Source organism: Protomyctophum bolini (assembly GCF_963924005.1).
Source record: "Protomyctophum bolini genome assembly, chromosome: 8".
Lineage (NCBI taxonomy): Eukaryota > Metazoa > Chordata > Actinopteri > Myctophiformes > Myctophidae > Protomyctophum > Protomyctophum bolini.
Genome location: NC_137869.1, coordinates 30,693,330 through 30,710,554, shown reverse-complemented (window position 1 = coordinate 30,710,554; position 17,225 = coordinate 30,693,330). Strand labels below are relative to the sequence as shown.

Below are 17,225 nucleotides of genomic sequence, written 5' to 3'. Positions count from 1 at the left end.
AACATTTTTTTCAAAAATTCAAAAAACGATGGGCTATAACCCATGTTTTTTGAAATTTTGAATTTTCTTCAAATCCTCAAAAATGATGAAAAACGGCGTGCTATAGTATGCCGTACGGTAGGGGCTATAGCCCATGTTCAAAAATGATGAAAAATGAGGATAACATTTTTTTCAAAAATTCAAAAAACGATGGGCTATAACCCATGTTTTTTGAAATTTTGAATTTTCTTCAAATCCTCAAAAATGATGAAAAACGGCGTGCTATAGTATGCCGTACGGTAGGGGCTATAGCCCATGTTCAAAAATGATGAAAAATGAGGATAACATTTTTTTCAAAAATTCAAAAAACGATGGGCTATAACCCATGTTTTTTGAAATTTTGAATTTTCTTCAAATCCTCAAAAATGATGAAAAACGGCGTGCTATAGTATGCCGTACGGTAGGGGCTATAGCCCATGTTCAAAAATGATGAAAAATGAGGATAACATTTTTTCAAAAATTCAAAAAACGATGGGCTATAACCCATGTTTTTTGAAATTTTGAATTTTCTTCAAATCCTCAAAATTGATGAAAAACGGCGTGCTATAGTATGCCGTACGGTAGGGGCTATAGCCCATGTTCAAAAATGATGAAAAATGAGGATAACATTTTTTTCAAAAATTCAAAAAACGATGGGCTATAACCCATGTTTTTTGAAATTTTGAATTTTCTTCAAATCCTCAAAAATGATGAAAAACGGCGTGCTATAGTATGCCGTACGGTAGGGGCTATAGCCCATGTTCAAAAATGATGAAAAATGAGGATAACATTTTTTTCAAAAATTCAAAAAACGATGGGCTATAACCCATGTTTTTTGAAATTTTGAATTTTCTTAAAATCCTCAAAAATGATGAAAAACGGCGTGCTATAGTATGCCGTACGGTAGGGGCTATAGCCCATGTTCAAAAATGATGAAAAATGAGGATAACATTTTTTTCAAAAATTCAAAAAACAATGGGCTATAACCCATGTTTTTTGAAATTTTGAATTTTCTTCAAATCCTCAAAAATGATGAAAAACGGCGTGCTATAGTATGGCATGAATTGAACAAAGGGCATTGTTCAATTCATCAAAACATTTAGAGACAAACAAATAGACACTTATATGTAGTTAAAGCAACAGAGTTAAGCAACAGAAACAAACAACAATGGATTCTACAGTGTAAAGACACCAATTTAATTATAAATGTCAATAAAGTTGAATATCTAATAATATCAATTTAAAATGTATTATCCAATACAAATTTCCTTACCATTTTTAATGTTTTAGTTTTGTATTGCTATTTTTATTTGCTAATTGTAGATTGACCTACTTTTTGTTTCTGGCATTCCGCTGCTTGTTATTTTTTATTTTATTTTCATGTGAAGTACTTTGAGTTGCATTTTATGTATGACATGTGCATGCAGACAGAGTTGAACCCAGGAGCAAAGTCACAACAAACTAGTATAATAATAAAGTATTTAATAAAGAATTACGAGATATCTTACACAGGGGAATGCAGGTAGGAATCAGGCATGAATCAGAATGACATCAAAGTCAACACATGAACAGGCAGGACATCTGTGACACAGGTTATGAACTGACAATGAGTGTTTGTACTGAGTCCAGTTTTATAGTGAGCAGGTTGATTGGAGAAGTGTTCACTGCTGGGCTGATTAGGTAGTTGACAGGTGTGTAAATGGAACTGGGTGTGCTGGAATGGGATATGGGAGGCCAGTGTGGAGACTGAGGGAGAGACAGAATGTGACAGAGTTGCATTTTATGTATGAAATGTGCTATATAAATAAAGTTTACACCACTGACTGTCCCTCCATATAAAATAAAGGCGAAAGTCACAAAAGAAAATTGATCAGTTATAATTCCAGACTATGAAGAATCATTTAATAAAGGAATACTTCCAGATTCAGTTAAAGATTAGCTACAATAATTGTGATATTAAAAGTTAAATGCTCGTCATATGACATAACAGAGAGGAATGGGCCGGACCCTGCGCGCAAGGGGACAATTTACAATTTTACAATTTAGGCATTTAGCAGACGCTCTTAATCCAGAGCGACTTACATTAAGCAAGAACAAAAGCATGGGAATACATCACATAAAAGCATTGATCATGAAGTGGAAAACAGGAAACAAGAAATGGGTTTAAATTGATATTGTAATCACAGACTATCTTCTTGGTGTCTTTGAACTATAATTTGACATTTGATTTAAACATACAAAAGGACAAAAGTGTCATCAAAGCAGGTTATTGAGCAATGCAGGGCCTCGCACCCCATATAGGTCAGCAGAAGCTGGCTAATAGTACTATTACCATCGCTTTTCGTGTTGCTTTGCTTTGTGACACTTGAGTTCATTGCATGTGAATAGGCCTAGACAGTTAAATAAATAAAACAAGAAAAATACTAAAATAGCCAATCTACAATCTGGCTCACATTACATAATTTTCACATTTTGTGCCCATATATGGAGCTGAGTGGACCTGGCCCCTTTTGTGGCCATATATGGAGCTGAGTGATTGCTGATGCAACACACTCCATATTTGGATAGCGGGACAGACACACACACACACACACAGACAGACAGACAGACATGATCTGCTAGGTCTCATAGTAAGTGCTCACTGGGTTCGCAATCACTGCGTTCGCAATAATGAGAAGAACCCATTGCAGCTAATGCTAACATATGCTGCAATGTCCATGTCTATGCCAAAATGAACCAAAAATGTTCCAAATTAAAGTCGATTCCTTGGTGAGACCTGGTTGACGCCACGGTGCCTTTCACTAATTTCCAAACGCCTTGTACGATTTAATAAAAAAATATGAAATATTCACACATAATAAGAAGAACCCATCATCATCATCATCATCCAGCAGCTAGCTAACATGCTAACAGATACTATACATGTCCATAACTAAGCCAAAAATGGACAGAAATGTTCCAAATTAAAATCGTTCCCTTATTGGCCCCTGGAGAAAGCCCTGCTGCCTTTAAATATTTTCCAAACGCCTTGTACGATTTAATAAAAAAATATGAAATATTCACACATAATATTAAGAACCCATCATCATCATCATCATCCAGCAGCTAGCTAACATGCTAACAGATACTACATGTCCATAACTAAGCCAAAAATGGACAGAAATGTTCCAAATTAAAATCGTTCCCTTATTGGCCCCTGGAGAAAGCCCTGCTGCCTTTAAATATTTTCCAAACACCTTGTACGATTTATTAAAATTATGAATACTTCCATCCATCCACCGCACACTGTAACAAGATGGCCGCCGCCGTGCTGTTTTGGAATTACTGAGAGGTAGGGGCGGGACCATGCCCCCATTGGCTCCTGGGTTGGAACCCCAGTTGGAACCAGCCAATGGTAGCCTGCACGATCCGGGCACCGGCCAATCGGTGGCCCGGAAGTTGCAACATTGTTGAAACACTTGGAACAAAAAAAGGACGAAGATGGAACTCGACCAGCGCGCTGTCATGACATGGGACTTGAACCGGCCAACTGACTGTAGCAGAGGCATCGGGCCAAGTGCTCCACACCATTACGCCACGGCACCTTTGGGCATTCAGCAGATGTCTCCGGGTGCTTTTGAGTTTCTATTTTTTATTCTAGCCTTGAAAAGTTCAAATTACTGCAGCATTGAGCTGTAGAAGGAACAGGCCTTGAACATGGAATGTCTGTACTGAAACCCTGATGATTAGACCACTGCACCATCAGTCAGACACTCTCAGGCAAAGTCTCCTGGTAATTTTGAAGTGATCTTTTGTTCGTTAGCCTTCAGTTAGTAAAGTTTAAATAACACAGCATCATATTAATCAGATCTTTCTTAGCGCTGTTGAGGTCTTCTTTTGTATGATAGTGTAAGAGCCGGGAATCGAACCCTGGTCTCCCACGTGGAAAGCCAACATCTTAACCACTACTACAATTAGAGTTATCCTCGTTTCTCATCATTTTGGACCATGGGCTATAGCCCATATCGTACGGCATACTATAGCGCGCCGTTTTACATCATTTTTGATGATTTGACAAAAATGAAAAAATGAAAAAAAAAGTGGGTTATAGCCCATGTTTTTTGAAATTTTGAAATAAAAACTTAACTTAAACCCCCAATGCATTCTCTATGGCAATAGCACAAACTTTGGCATGCTACTAGTCCTACATACTTAAACCTACCAACCCCATTCTAGCCTACTTAGGTTCATCTTACGGTGGACATGTTTGCCTGAAAAGGAATCTTTGAAATGTTTCATAGTTTTAGAAATATAGTGCCTTCAAATTTGAGACATTTTACAATGGGGCTCAAAGGCAGACATTGGGCACGTCAAAAAAGCACTTTCACCTAGAAACTCCATTCACACTTTTTATTATTCAGCTTACTGTGCAGATACATGCTGGAACTTTTTACTTTGAAATGTTTTGTAGTTTCTGAGTTATTTAACTTAAACGCCCAATGCATTCTCTATGACAATAGCACAAACTTTGGCATGCTACTAGTCCTACATACTTAAACCTACCAATGGCAGATTTTGGCAAGTAAAGATTTGAGTGGGGTTTGAACCCACAACTGTATAATTTAATTTCACTTGATTGTGAATCAACAGCTTGTGAATAACACTTTACAAACTGTCTGTACTTGTGCCCTATGTGTTTTCTGATCTCTTTTGTAATTTGTGTACCGTATAACATTTGTTGTTGTGATTGTGGCTCCTGCAATCAAGGCGTCATTGAAAAAGAGAACTTGCTCTCAATTGACCCCTCCCTGAATAAAAGTGAGGGGGGGAAATGTGTACGCTCCTATTTAAATGAACACAAGGATTTCACTGTGCAGGGAGATGGGTGCCAGGGGAGCTCAAGGACAGCATACTTAATGGGGCATCAGACAGAGGAGCTGGGAGAGAAGAGAGATGCAGCATATTAACTGAAAGGGAAGGATGACAGGCATCAGAGACTTGACGTGTGTCGAAAAATTCCATTTGTAAAACACAAAATGAAACCTGTGTGAAATAACATCACTCCAGTGACAAGTGGCAGTGAATTGAGCTCCACACAGTCAGTTACTTCTAAGGTCATCTCTCTTCAAGCAATTTGTGATTTGACACCATTTGCTTTCATACAGAAACGATTTGTTAGAATATCTACTATATATTATTATATCCATACCGAGCAATTCCTAGCTGAACTGCCACGACCCCCCCACACAAAATAATTCTTACCTGAAAGAGAAGTGCTATTTTTAGCTAACTAAATATGCAAGAATGATGGAATGATATTCTACAATCTGCATGATAGAACAGAATGCTCTATCTTGCCTTTTAGCCCACATATACCAGCCGGCCGCCTCTGAGCACAACACAATATACTGAGAACAAATTAAATTGAAGAAAATGTTCAATTTATTGCTACACACAGTGACATTTATATTTACAAGATAGCAAAACGATTCACCCCTACTGCTTGTTCAGTCACGAGTTCAATCTGTAGAAACATTTTCATTATAACATACCCATTATTTATCTGTGCTACACGGTGGCATGCAGTGACAACTGAGGTGCCTTTTCCGCCTTTTTCCCCGTCTAATATTGAACCAGTTCAGCGCATTTCCACAAGTTGGTTCGGACCTGGAACAAACAATTGGCCGCCAGTTCCGTGAAAGCACCAAGGCTGCAAGAATCTAGAACTGAACCAGTTCTACAATTTACAATTTAGGCATTTAGCAGACGCTCTTAATCCAGAGCGACTTACATTAAGCAAGAACAAAAGCATGGGAATACATCACATAAAAGCATTTATCATGAAACATGCGTAAGCTAAGAAAGTAACAGTGGAATATCTATATAATGAAACTATACATATAAACTATACGTATATACTACTATGCTATACATATGTACTATGGCGTGCTATGACTATATACAATGCAATTCTAGTGCCGTCTACATAACATGCTATAAGTCTGTTTCAAATGCTATCTAAGTCTACAGAAGTGCTATCTAAGGGCGTAGGGTAAGTGCTACGGGCCATGATGGAGTCTGAAAAGGTGGGTTTTAGAACCAAAGAACCAAAGTTCTTTTGGTGGAAAAGGGGCCACATGGGCCACTGCCCTGGCCTACAGTACTGTAATGTTTACTGTAGTGCATGCTGAAGACTTTTTTTGTATCATTAATGCAAGAACATAATGGCTTCTATTATAAGACGCTAACATTCCAGGACGACAAAGCCTGCAGTTTCTGTTTGCTTTGAATGTCAGTATATGAGGTAAGGAAGATGGGTGAAGTGCTCCTTTAAGTTGTGTCATTTTGAACCAGTGATTTTAGTTCAATCAACTAATGACCTTTGGTTTATATTTGTATTATAAAGGAGTAATTGAAAAAAGCCAAAGGAGTCAAGAGTTTAGCATTTTGAACATTGGTTGCCGTGTCTAGGATTTAAAAACAATGTACCCATCAATGTTCTGTGATCTGAGGCATACATCTGTGTGTGTGTGTGTGTGTGTGTGTGTGTGTGTGTGTGTGTGTGTGTGTGTGTGCAGTCTGCACTCCATGTCCATGAGTCAAAGAGATGGTGAGAAATCAATAAACTCAAGATAAAAGTAGAAAGGGATTCTTTATTTAGCATAGGCCATTGCTATTCCATGGTGTATTGTCTTCATCACATATGTCTTTGCTAGAGGACAAGACAGAGGTGAGTGAGTGCATATACATACAGTATGCATACTGTATGTATATGCACTCACTCACCCTTCAAGCAAGAGCATGTACTGTATATGTGACACTTCTGCCCTACTTCTGTGGGACCTGACCTGACTTGTGTGTGTGTGTGTGTGTGTGTGTGTGTGTGTGTGTTCAGAGAAATGTGTTCAGAGAAATGTGTCTTTATCTGTCAAGAAATCAATGGTGTCCTATGTACAGTATGTTTGCATGTGTCAGCGTAAATGCTACATTGTCTTATTGGTGTAAGTAAAAAAAGGAGCACAGACTCCTTTAGTAATTCTATATCCTGTTGTATGTATTCATAGCCTATGTGTATCAGATCCACTCTGAGTAAGTGCAGGCTCTCTGAGACAATTTTTGTATTAGGCTCAGACATCTCGTTTTTAAGTAAAATAACGGAAAAGGCTTTCTTTCATCAACTGAACAACAGGTCTGAGGTCTTCCAAATCTGGATTTTGACCAGACTACAGCACTGAGATTGGTCTTGTTAAGGTCTTCAATGCATCCACCTAAACACAGTGTAGCAAAGGATTTACTTTTATACCTATGACTACGCCACCTTGAGATCGTTCAAGGAATTATCTGAATAGACCAGGAAACTGGGTTCCCCAACAAATGCAAGTTCATTTATAAGGACTTGAGACAAAGTTCCAAAAACAGGAATTTATTAAGATTAACCACACAGATGATTGGCACAGGGGTGAAAAATGGGTTACAAAATCGTGGGATAAGAAATATATTAAAAAAGAAAAAAGAAAAGATTAACCACACATGGGTTAAAACACTACATGTACACAGTATTTATTAGAAATAGTTAAAACTACCAATATATTGTAGAATATTAAAATACAGTTCCATACAACCCCAGAGATAAAGTTAAACAGACAAGCAATGGCAATCACTGACCACAATAAGTATAGCCAGAGTCAACTGGCCAGTGGGCGACAACACTTCTCCAGGGGCAGCTAGCTAAAGGGGTAGGTTAGCTCACTATGCCCAGCCAGGCAGCCAACCACAAAGCAAACACACATACACAGCACACAGAAAGAAGAAGCGCCACCATGAAAAGAGGTGCACGCACACACGCCAATATTGCAAACCTTTGGGGCTGTGGACTACAGTGAAACCCCTGTCGGGCAGTCAGTTGCACCACTGGGTTCCCCAAATATGCAAGTTTCTTGCAAGGACTTGAGACTTGAGTTCCAAAAACAGGAAATTTATTAAACGTTTAAGAACAGGGGAAATACAAAACAACATTTATTAGACCAATGTCATATAATGATATAATGCGAATAGACCAATGTCATATAATGATATAATGCGAACAATATCTTAAAAACCAGGTAGACTACTAAAACCAATACACAGGTCAAACACTCTACTGATAAAAGGGAAAACAATGTGACATTTGGAGCCAGTGGGGCCAATAGGCAAAATAGTCAACCAGCCTCAAAGGGGAGCTAAGCAGATAGAAGGCACAGTACCCAATGAACGACAAAGAACAACTATTAATCAACTAAACACACGCACAGCACAGCACACAGCATGCAGGAAAAACAAGAGCGACACCGTGAAAAGAGGTGCTCGCATAGTCGCATTCACAGCCAAACCTTGGTCGTGGGCTAGCCCTACAAGCAGAACCCAATGCTACTGAAGTTTCTGACATTTTTTAGACCCAGAGCATTGGGTCCTATTCCATCTCCACCCTGCCACCAGGTACGCACACATAAATAAACGTAAACACGTTCGGATAAGTCAATCTGCGCACTTTGAGGACTTTTTTTCGTGTGTTCACACATTCTTCTGAATGTGTGAACTATAAGTACCTATACATACCGCTGCGAATATCTCCTGTGTCGCGGAAGCCGTTAAGTATTTTGCAGATGCAGATCAGAGGCAGGAACGTAGCCGGCACAAGCCAACCGCACATCGGGAGGCGGTACAATAAACGGTAAATAAACAAGAAGAATCAAAGCGACCAAATCGGTCAAACAAAGTAAAAATACTTACCGGCTTCCGCGACACAAGAGATATTCGCAGCGGTATGTATAGGTACTTATAGTACACAAATTCAGAATAACGCAAACCAAAGGAAGACGTCAAACGCCGCAGATATGATGTTACCGAGGATGTTTATGTCCGTGTTCCAACATTCCCATACGAAAATATAGATACGCACAGGGACCCTACATAAAGCGACATCCAAATTTCAGAAAAGCTTTATGGAGGGTTTTGAGAGGGGCTAGTCGTGGGCTAAACGTGATGTCCTACATGCCGCAACCCATACGGCCACTCAGTCAGCTAATTCACCAACAAGGCTCCCTTCGGCATCCAGATGCAACAAGTTAAGCAGCACATACTCGCCACCATGTGGGGGGGGGGGGGGACAACAAATTAACACAAAAGAAAACAGCTCAATGAACAGAAAACAGAAATGGCTCAAAATAAACTTAAACTAAACTAAACAAAAGAAACCAAAACAAAACAGCAGTGGCGATTACTAGGGAGATGGAGACAAACAACCATTTAGTATAATATAACAAAACACAGCATCCAGTCGGAACACCAAATTGTTTACATATAGATGTACCTTCAAGTGTCTGTGTTCTGTCATTTTATCCTTCTTGTACATGGACTCGTCACACGTGACCTAAACATGGGTAGTCACACACACACACACACACACACACACACACACACACACAACTATGGTACCTTCTGGGCTTGACAGCCCATTCATCCAAACAGAAATGTCCTGTCTGATTGCATTAATCAATGTTAAACAAACTCACCAACATTGCAGCTGTAGGAAAAGCTTGAAGAGTAGCGATTATCAAACGTATTTGCAATGCCATACGTTGAAAGATCTGGTGCCCGTGGACAAGGCACGTTACCTCCGCAAGTTAGATATTATCGGCATAGATGTTTGTCCGTAAGTAATTAAGGATCTTGTTCCGTGTCAGTGTATACTCTCTATACTCCCATTGGTTTGAATCATACTTAAAGGTGCAGGGCCTAATTGTGCCTTGGCAATTGCACACCTGAGCCTGTAATCTGAGCAGACATGGGATGGAGCGTTCTGCAATGCTCAATTCTGTTCAACACCTGACCAACATGCTCCCACTGGCTCAGATTATGGAAAAACTAAATATCATAATTTTGCAGATGACACACATACATAATCATATTACCAGGGCCCAAGAGTTCAGATTTTGGGTAGCATAGTTCGGGTAGTAACCACTAGCCTAAAAAGGGGAATCAAAGAACTAAAATTTAAACTCACTATCCAGAATGCTGCAGCAAAAAATTGGGATATTTAGTACTCTTCCCATGACCCACAAATGGTTCCCGACCTAGTGTTTGGTCAACAGTGCTGGATACTCTCACCATATCCCTGCCATTTACTGTGTGTGTGTGTGTGTGTGTGTGTGTGTGTGTGTGTGTGTGTGTGTTGAGGGCGTGCATCCTGAGCAATGGGGGAGCTACTGTACCCTGAGGAGCTGCTGCCTCAGCGTAGCTTACCAATACCAGCCGAGGGGATCCATCATCCTTGACAACCCTGGAATCGTATACTACACAAACGTGCGCGCGCACGCACGCGCGCGCACGCACACACACACACACACACACACACACACACACCCACCTCCATGTATGAATCAATGTACACAGGCTTGCTCATCAGGCCCTCCACAACATGCCCCTTACTGTTCCAAGGCCAGCGTAATCAATCCAGCCATGCGAGAGAAGGCCCATCTGAATTCAGAGCACCGTTTGTGAATTCTATATACCTTCTGTACCTCTGACTGTAACCTCGGTTTGTCAAGCAGCTTAGGAGAGTCATATAGACCCATTGAGTGCAAGCAAGGAGTGATTTGATCAAATTGTGGCTCTAGGGGGGAAGACAGACGTGCACAACTGACAGATTCCATTCCCTTTTTATGAACACACTCAGGTAACAAGTGAAGGTTTTAGTTTAGGGGGGAAAATGTTACTAATTTGTCATTTAAATGCTGAACGTTTTTTTTAAATACATTAATACGTGCAGTACCATTCAATAATGAGTTTTTATTTTCATGCCAGCAATTAGTCACAGTGGCAGGCATCACATTTTTCCAAATGGTGGATATTAAAGTCTTACTTAATTTGGGGGGGGAGGAAGGGGGTACTGAGCATTTCAAGCATAAAATCACTTCTTTGGTGCTTCAAGAATTATATAATGTATTTTAAATATTCAGCAGTGTATAAAGAACAGAATTGCCATCCTGGTTGAAGCTCTTTCATTTTAATAAAAAATGACCCGATACCTTTGATATGGATAGAGGCAAAATTACAGGATTTGCAAGATAATTCACGGTTCCCCAATGTTAGAGTTGACGGGTCGGGCCGGGCTCGGGCCGGTCCGACTCTAATTTGTTATGTATTTGTCGGGCTTCGGGTCGGGCCGGGCTAGTCATTTTATATATGATATTATTCATATTATTATATATATATATTTTTTAATAAAGACAGTTGGACATGGGTACAATGACTGATGTTCTTAACACATTATTAAGATTTGATGAGAAAAACGGCTGCCTGCAGCAATTAAGCTTGTTTAGAATAAATGTCGGGTTTCGGGCCGGGTCGGTCTCACTTTGTCAATTATGTAAACGAGCTTCGGGCCGGGCCCGGGCTGAACTTCTGTCGGGCCGGGTCGGGTCGGGCTCAACATTTTAGGCCCGATTAAAGCTCTACCCAATGTTGACTTGACAGGATAGGGCTTGTGTACAAATCAGTCAATATTTTAATCTTCAGCTAAAGATAGACGGTATCTGTGAGTTGTAGTAATGTGGTCTGTGTATCTCCATGTTGTCTTGACTAGTGTTAACTCATTCATAGCTTAGAGTAAATATGTTGATAAGCCCACATAAGACATTCCTTTCAGAGGTGTTGTGGAAGGCAATTTTAGCCCACACACACCAAGTTTATTAAAGAACATGTAGACACATGTGTCCCCATCACAGTGGACCACAGGTTCTCAAAGTGAGGTCCAATGACCCCCAACGTGTCCATAAGGGCATTCCAGGTGTTCCCCAGCTAAATTAAGTATAAACACTTCTAGCCGCATTACATTATTTGGCTGACAAATGTTCTCTTATGAGTGTTCCTGGCACAAAATGATTTAAATTCGGGTGCCCTTAAAATGAATAGAGTTTGACTTGCACTTTCTTTTCCTGTTTTTCGTCTTTTTGTTGTCCTGTGTATGTAAGATTGAGAGTGCTCTGAGCAAAACAAATTTCATTGTATGTATACTCTGTATTTATACAAATGACAAATAAACCTGAACCTGAACCTGAACCTGAACCTGAACCACTGCACTGGACCACATAGCAGATAAAGATGATACAATGGAGATATTGGCACATAACATGGTTGTCTTAGTGGTCAAATTACTTCTACAGTCAGTCGGTGAAACGGACCATTAATAAGTCACTACACGGTCAAATCTAGTGGGTGGTCTATTTGCACATTCGCTAAACATAATGCTTTGTGAATGCAAAAGCTAGTGTTAACCCATTTAGGCCTGACGTCGAAATAAAAAAAACGTTCGCTCTGAAATAATTATTCAAAGATTTGTGCCGCATTTTTACAAAATTTCAAAAATAGCAGACCTACAAGCTCGTAGTGTGCCACGAGTGGCGTGCTATTAGCTTGTAGATCTGCTATTTTTAGTAAGTGTAAGAATAGATCACATAAGAGTAAATTTTAGAGTTAAAAAAGACACATTTCATTATTAAATGCACATGTGGATGTTACTGTATACGCTACCTAGGCTGCACATAACCTATATACACTCTAGCCTAGCTGGCCGTGGCACAAGTAGGAATGTCAATGATAATTTGATTTTGAGTAGTACCACATCAGGGCACATTGTCTTCACATTGACAAGACTGAACACTACAAGTGAATTGAGTTCAATTTGGTTGACATGGACATACAGTATTTGAACCCAGTGCAGTGATCCTCATTGTTGGTTGTACATATCAACCTCTAAAGAAAAGTGAAAAAAAGATTCCAAAGTCTAATTCACAATTTCATCCATGCTGCCAGCATTACATTCACAGAGGATATTGCATTTTACTCAAAGCAAATTGAATGTTACCTGAATGTTATTCAATATTCATTACTAAAATTAAGTGTTCCATTTCTGCTATGAAAAAAAAGCAAAGCAAATCATCTGCAAATTAACATTTTCCCATAGGAAAGGATGTAGGTCACATTGAAACCACACTTAATTGAGCATTGATGAAACAATTTGAGCCTGCCCTTCATGTTATATTAAGGTGAGCTTAAATACTTGAAGGGGCATGGTTTCATTCAAATGTCCCAATGTCTTAAAATCTGAAATTTCCTTTTATTTCAGAATAAATATACTTTGTTAAGTTTACAATTACAATTAAACTGGACTATTATCATACAAACATGGGTCACAAGGCCACTATTATCCAAGACAGGGTTTGACAGAGAGGGAGGTAATTTTAAAGTCCATCACCTCATTGTGAAACTAACACCATTACAGCCTGCTCCAGCCACGTCAGGGGCTTAGTTATGTACTCATTTTACACTTCATGCCATCAGAAATGTGCATGAAAGACAGAAAGCCCTGATATTTTACCAAGGAAGTAAATTAGGAGTAGAAAAGGGGGAGTACAAAGGAATCTTCAACCTCATGTCAGAAACAAACAAACACTTTGGACACCAGAATAAGTAAACGGGTAAACAAACAGTAGGGGAGAATCAGACGATGGAGAAGAGTAATCTATCACCCCCTAGTGTCAAACAGTGGAATGACTGGGTTGTCTATACTGGGTAACAGCAGCTTGCAATCTGCAGCCTGCCGGGCTGTCCACGACCACAAGAGAAACCCAGAGCCAGTGTTGCAGGAATATGTTGGGCAGCTGATAATTAGCAGCAGCACTCTATTTGGATGCTTCCTTGACAATTGAGCCCATGACCGCTGGTCCTTCATGCTCAATCCATCCACTGCCTTCCTCTCCCCTTCCTCATTCCAAGCCTTGGACAGATCCGTTTCCTGATATAATCGCTGGGGATTGTTGCATCCCAAAGTGTGTCTGTGTTTTAATGTCTTTTTTTTTTTAAAGAGTCATGTGCCTAATTTAAACTCCATCGCACAATGGTGTCGCTTGCAAAAAAGGAACCGATCAACAAGCTAACGATGCGCTGTTAGCTTATAGATGTGTTATTTCTAGCTACTAGCGTCAATGTCGTACGATGAAGTATAGATTGAGCTTTAGAGGATCTGCTCAGTGCTGGAGGCAGAGATGTCCAGTAGTCTCCAGGCAGCGTTGGGGTTGAGTTCCTCCTGGTCTCGACACAGAGCCCACACATACATCATCCTCAGCACCTTGTCCTGAGAACGAACACATTTCGCTCTTCAATTCTACTTAATCACTATACATCAAATAGACTGGTGAAAAGAAAAAACACAATTTAGGCATTCAGTACACACTCTTATCCAGAGCAAAGTGGCATGAACGGGATCAACCAACAGCAGGTATAATATGGACAAGGAATTAAGCTACTAAGAAAACAAATGCTGACAAGAAGAAAAATGCTACTAAGTAAGTAACTAGGCTCAAATCTAGGTGATTAGACTTCAACCTTGGTAGTATACAACATGCAGCAGCTACCGTGTTACATTATCATGCAGTACATACATAGATAGCATCTATCTAGTCAACAACTGCAGATGCAGAGATAACGATTAGCATCAAAATTATTTGCTGATGTAAAGCATCCTTGCATCTCTTGAAAGGCACTATTCGAGTTAAAGTTGTTATAAGTACTGAATATGCTAGGTCCTAGCAGCTAGGAGATGGGGTGGAACATGAGTTTTTAGACTACGGCAGAAGACTCCTGACTGACGGCAGGAGGTAAAAAAAACAAGACAGCTAACACTGGCCTTGTAAATTCACCTCAACTGTGTGGTTTTGGACGGACAGTGTACCTACCCACCCCCCCCCCCCCCCCGCGCCCCCGCCAGCATCGTACTTTGCTGTCAACAGCCTGAAGAATAACACGGATATCTCTGTAATACAGACAGGTATAAACTAATACTGAATTACCTGGACCGTACAAGTACCCAGATAGTCCATGAGCATCCATAATCAAAAGTGCTTTGAGAGGAAACTGATTTATATGTCAGGGGTGAGGCGAGGAGAAGGACAGAGAGGGGAGGAGTGGAGCTGTGCACGGGAGAAACAACTCTGTCTTTAAAGACAGAGTCTTTAGTTTAGATACGGCTCATAAAGCACAGAGGCAGGGTACATACACCATTAATCCACATAGCATGTTCTTTTCATCTTACCAATGAGCCAACTGCCTGGTGCTGAAAAGATACCCCACAAGCGCCACAAATCTTTGGTGTCCCTCAGGTCTGATTTTCCAGGTCTTATAAGGACCATAGCAGTCTAATTCTAGCCATTAGCAGAGATAGCCCGAGGTCGTCTTCAACAATGTTTTGTATACATAAGTGTATATAGTAGTGATGCGCAGCTCACACTAAAGAAGCAATAAATAAATAAAAACAAGGAAGGAGAGAACAGAGAGACAGGGAGCGAGCGGAAAGATTGAGCGTGAGCGAGCGCACACACACACACACACACACACACACACACACACACACACACACACACACACACACACACACACACACACACACACACACACACACACACACACACACACACACACACACACACACACACACACACACACACACACACACACACACACACACACACACACACACACACACACACACACACACACACACACACACACACACACACACACACACACACACACACACACACACACACACACACACACACACACACACACACACACACACACACACACACACACACACACACACACACACACACACACACACACACACACACTGAAGTCAAATTAACAATCAGGATTTCACAGTGCAGTTGTAACGTACCGGGTCTCCCTCCACCACCTCTCCTTTAGTGTTGCAGATCACCATGACAAGCTGGGCTTGGAACGTGATGATCAGAACTGGCCCCTGCTCCATCATCTTCCCCATGGCCAACTGAAAAAAAATATTTCAACGATATCCATTTTCATATGCATTCAGCTGTCTATTACTGTAAACAGCTTTATCAAAATCACAGAGCTGATAAAGAGCAATCTCCTTCGACAGTAAACGTCTTTACACACCAAGGCCATGACGAAAAAACATACAAATCGCCAGTGAGAATTTTGCATCAAAACTATAGTTGATGAGTCAGGTTGACGTCTTAATTCAAGATGACATTTTTACCTCTTTACGATTAAGAATTCATTTTATCGCCACATAATTATGTATGATGTACTAAGAAAAGTTGTTCTGGGAAATAATCGCATGGAAAGAAAGAAAGAAAGAAAGAAAGAAAGAAAGAAAGAAAGACACATCGAGTGTCAGTCTGGGTCAACTCACGTCAATATTGTCAATGTCCAGAATCTTGGAGCGGAACTGTAGCCCCATGGCCTTGGCTTGCTGGATGGGGTGGGCTAACTGGCTGTACGTCTACAGGCCCACCAGGGACAGGTACAGAGGGAAAGAGAAATGAGAGAGGGCAACATTTCTAACAACAAGACCCATCCATGGATGGAAATGCTGTATTCAGCAACAGTACTCCAAGGAATAATAGCAGTATCTTGAGATTCCAGTAATTTAATTTTTTCCTGTTTTTGTTTCTTCTACATTCTGATCAGATAGACAGTTACTTAAAGAGGTCGTACCGCCTCGTAGCTCCAGTCCTTCAGAACCTCCAGCTCCCCTCTGATCATGGCCTGCAGAACAAATCACACAGTCTTAGTTAAAGTTAGAGGAGAGATAAAGGGCTAATGCTGCATTCACAAGGAAGCAGTAGACGGCAAACGGCAAAACCTGCTGGATGGCACGGAATGGTAAAAAGATGAAATATTGTAACATTGATGCCATCTGCCGTTACCGTCGCTGGTTCTGGCTGCCGGGCCGTTCTGTTCCGTTTACCGCCCTGCTCCCGTGGCTTGCCTGATCCCATGTGAATGCAGCATAATGTAGTAGTGCTGGGAAGGTGCTCTTTGGTAATGGGATTGTGACGTAATCCAAAATAAGAGGGTGGGTGCAGTGGTGCACTGCATTTAAATGGAAATGCCTTCATTTATTTATTTAATGTTGATTGGATTTTTTTGTAACTAAAGGACCACTTCACCACTTTTCAACCTATCTTCATATAATAGGTCCTCACTAATAATCATGATTTTTTTCCTACTCAGTCTGTGTCTCATAGGAGGGCTGTGGGCAGTTTAGAAACCGTCCTCGAGTGACATCATCATTAGGCGGATTCTTTTTGTTTTACAAAAATGTTTAGATTTTCATTATCGTGAGAACGATGGCTTCCATTTTC

The 17,225-nt window shown here is 40.4% G+C and overlaps 1 protein-coding gene across 2 annotated transcripts in view; it reads right to left on the bottom strand.

The window, feature by feature from the left end:
* Nucleotides 1-17,225, bottom strand: part of timm44 (translocase of inner mitochondrial membrane 44 homolog (yeast)) — an 80,221-nt gene that overhangs the window by 55,340 nt on the left and 7,656 nt on the right. Inside the window, exons 10-13 of one of the 2 annotated variants that reach the window (XR_013964532.1) lie at nucleotides 16,576-16,626; nucleotides 16,271-16,360; nucleotides 15,773-15,883; nucleotides 12,098-14,170 (exon numbers count right to left, since the gene is read on the bottom strand). Coding sequence is in view for 1 of the 2 variants with exons in the window: in XM_080770824.1 (XP_080626950.1) it covers nucleotides 14,051-14,170; nucleotides 15,773-15,883; nucleotides 16,271-16,360; nucleotides 16,576-16,626 (372 nt within the window). In the remaining variant the exon portion in view is untranslated. Of the gene's footprint in view, nucleotides 1-11,677; nucleotides 14,171-15,772; nucleotides 15,884-16,270; nucleotides 16,361-16,575; nucleotides 16,627-17,225 lie in introns of those variants that run through there. The other variant, XM_080770824.1, reaches the window with a different exon arrangement.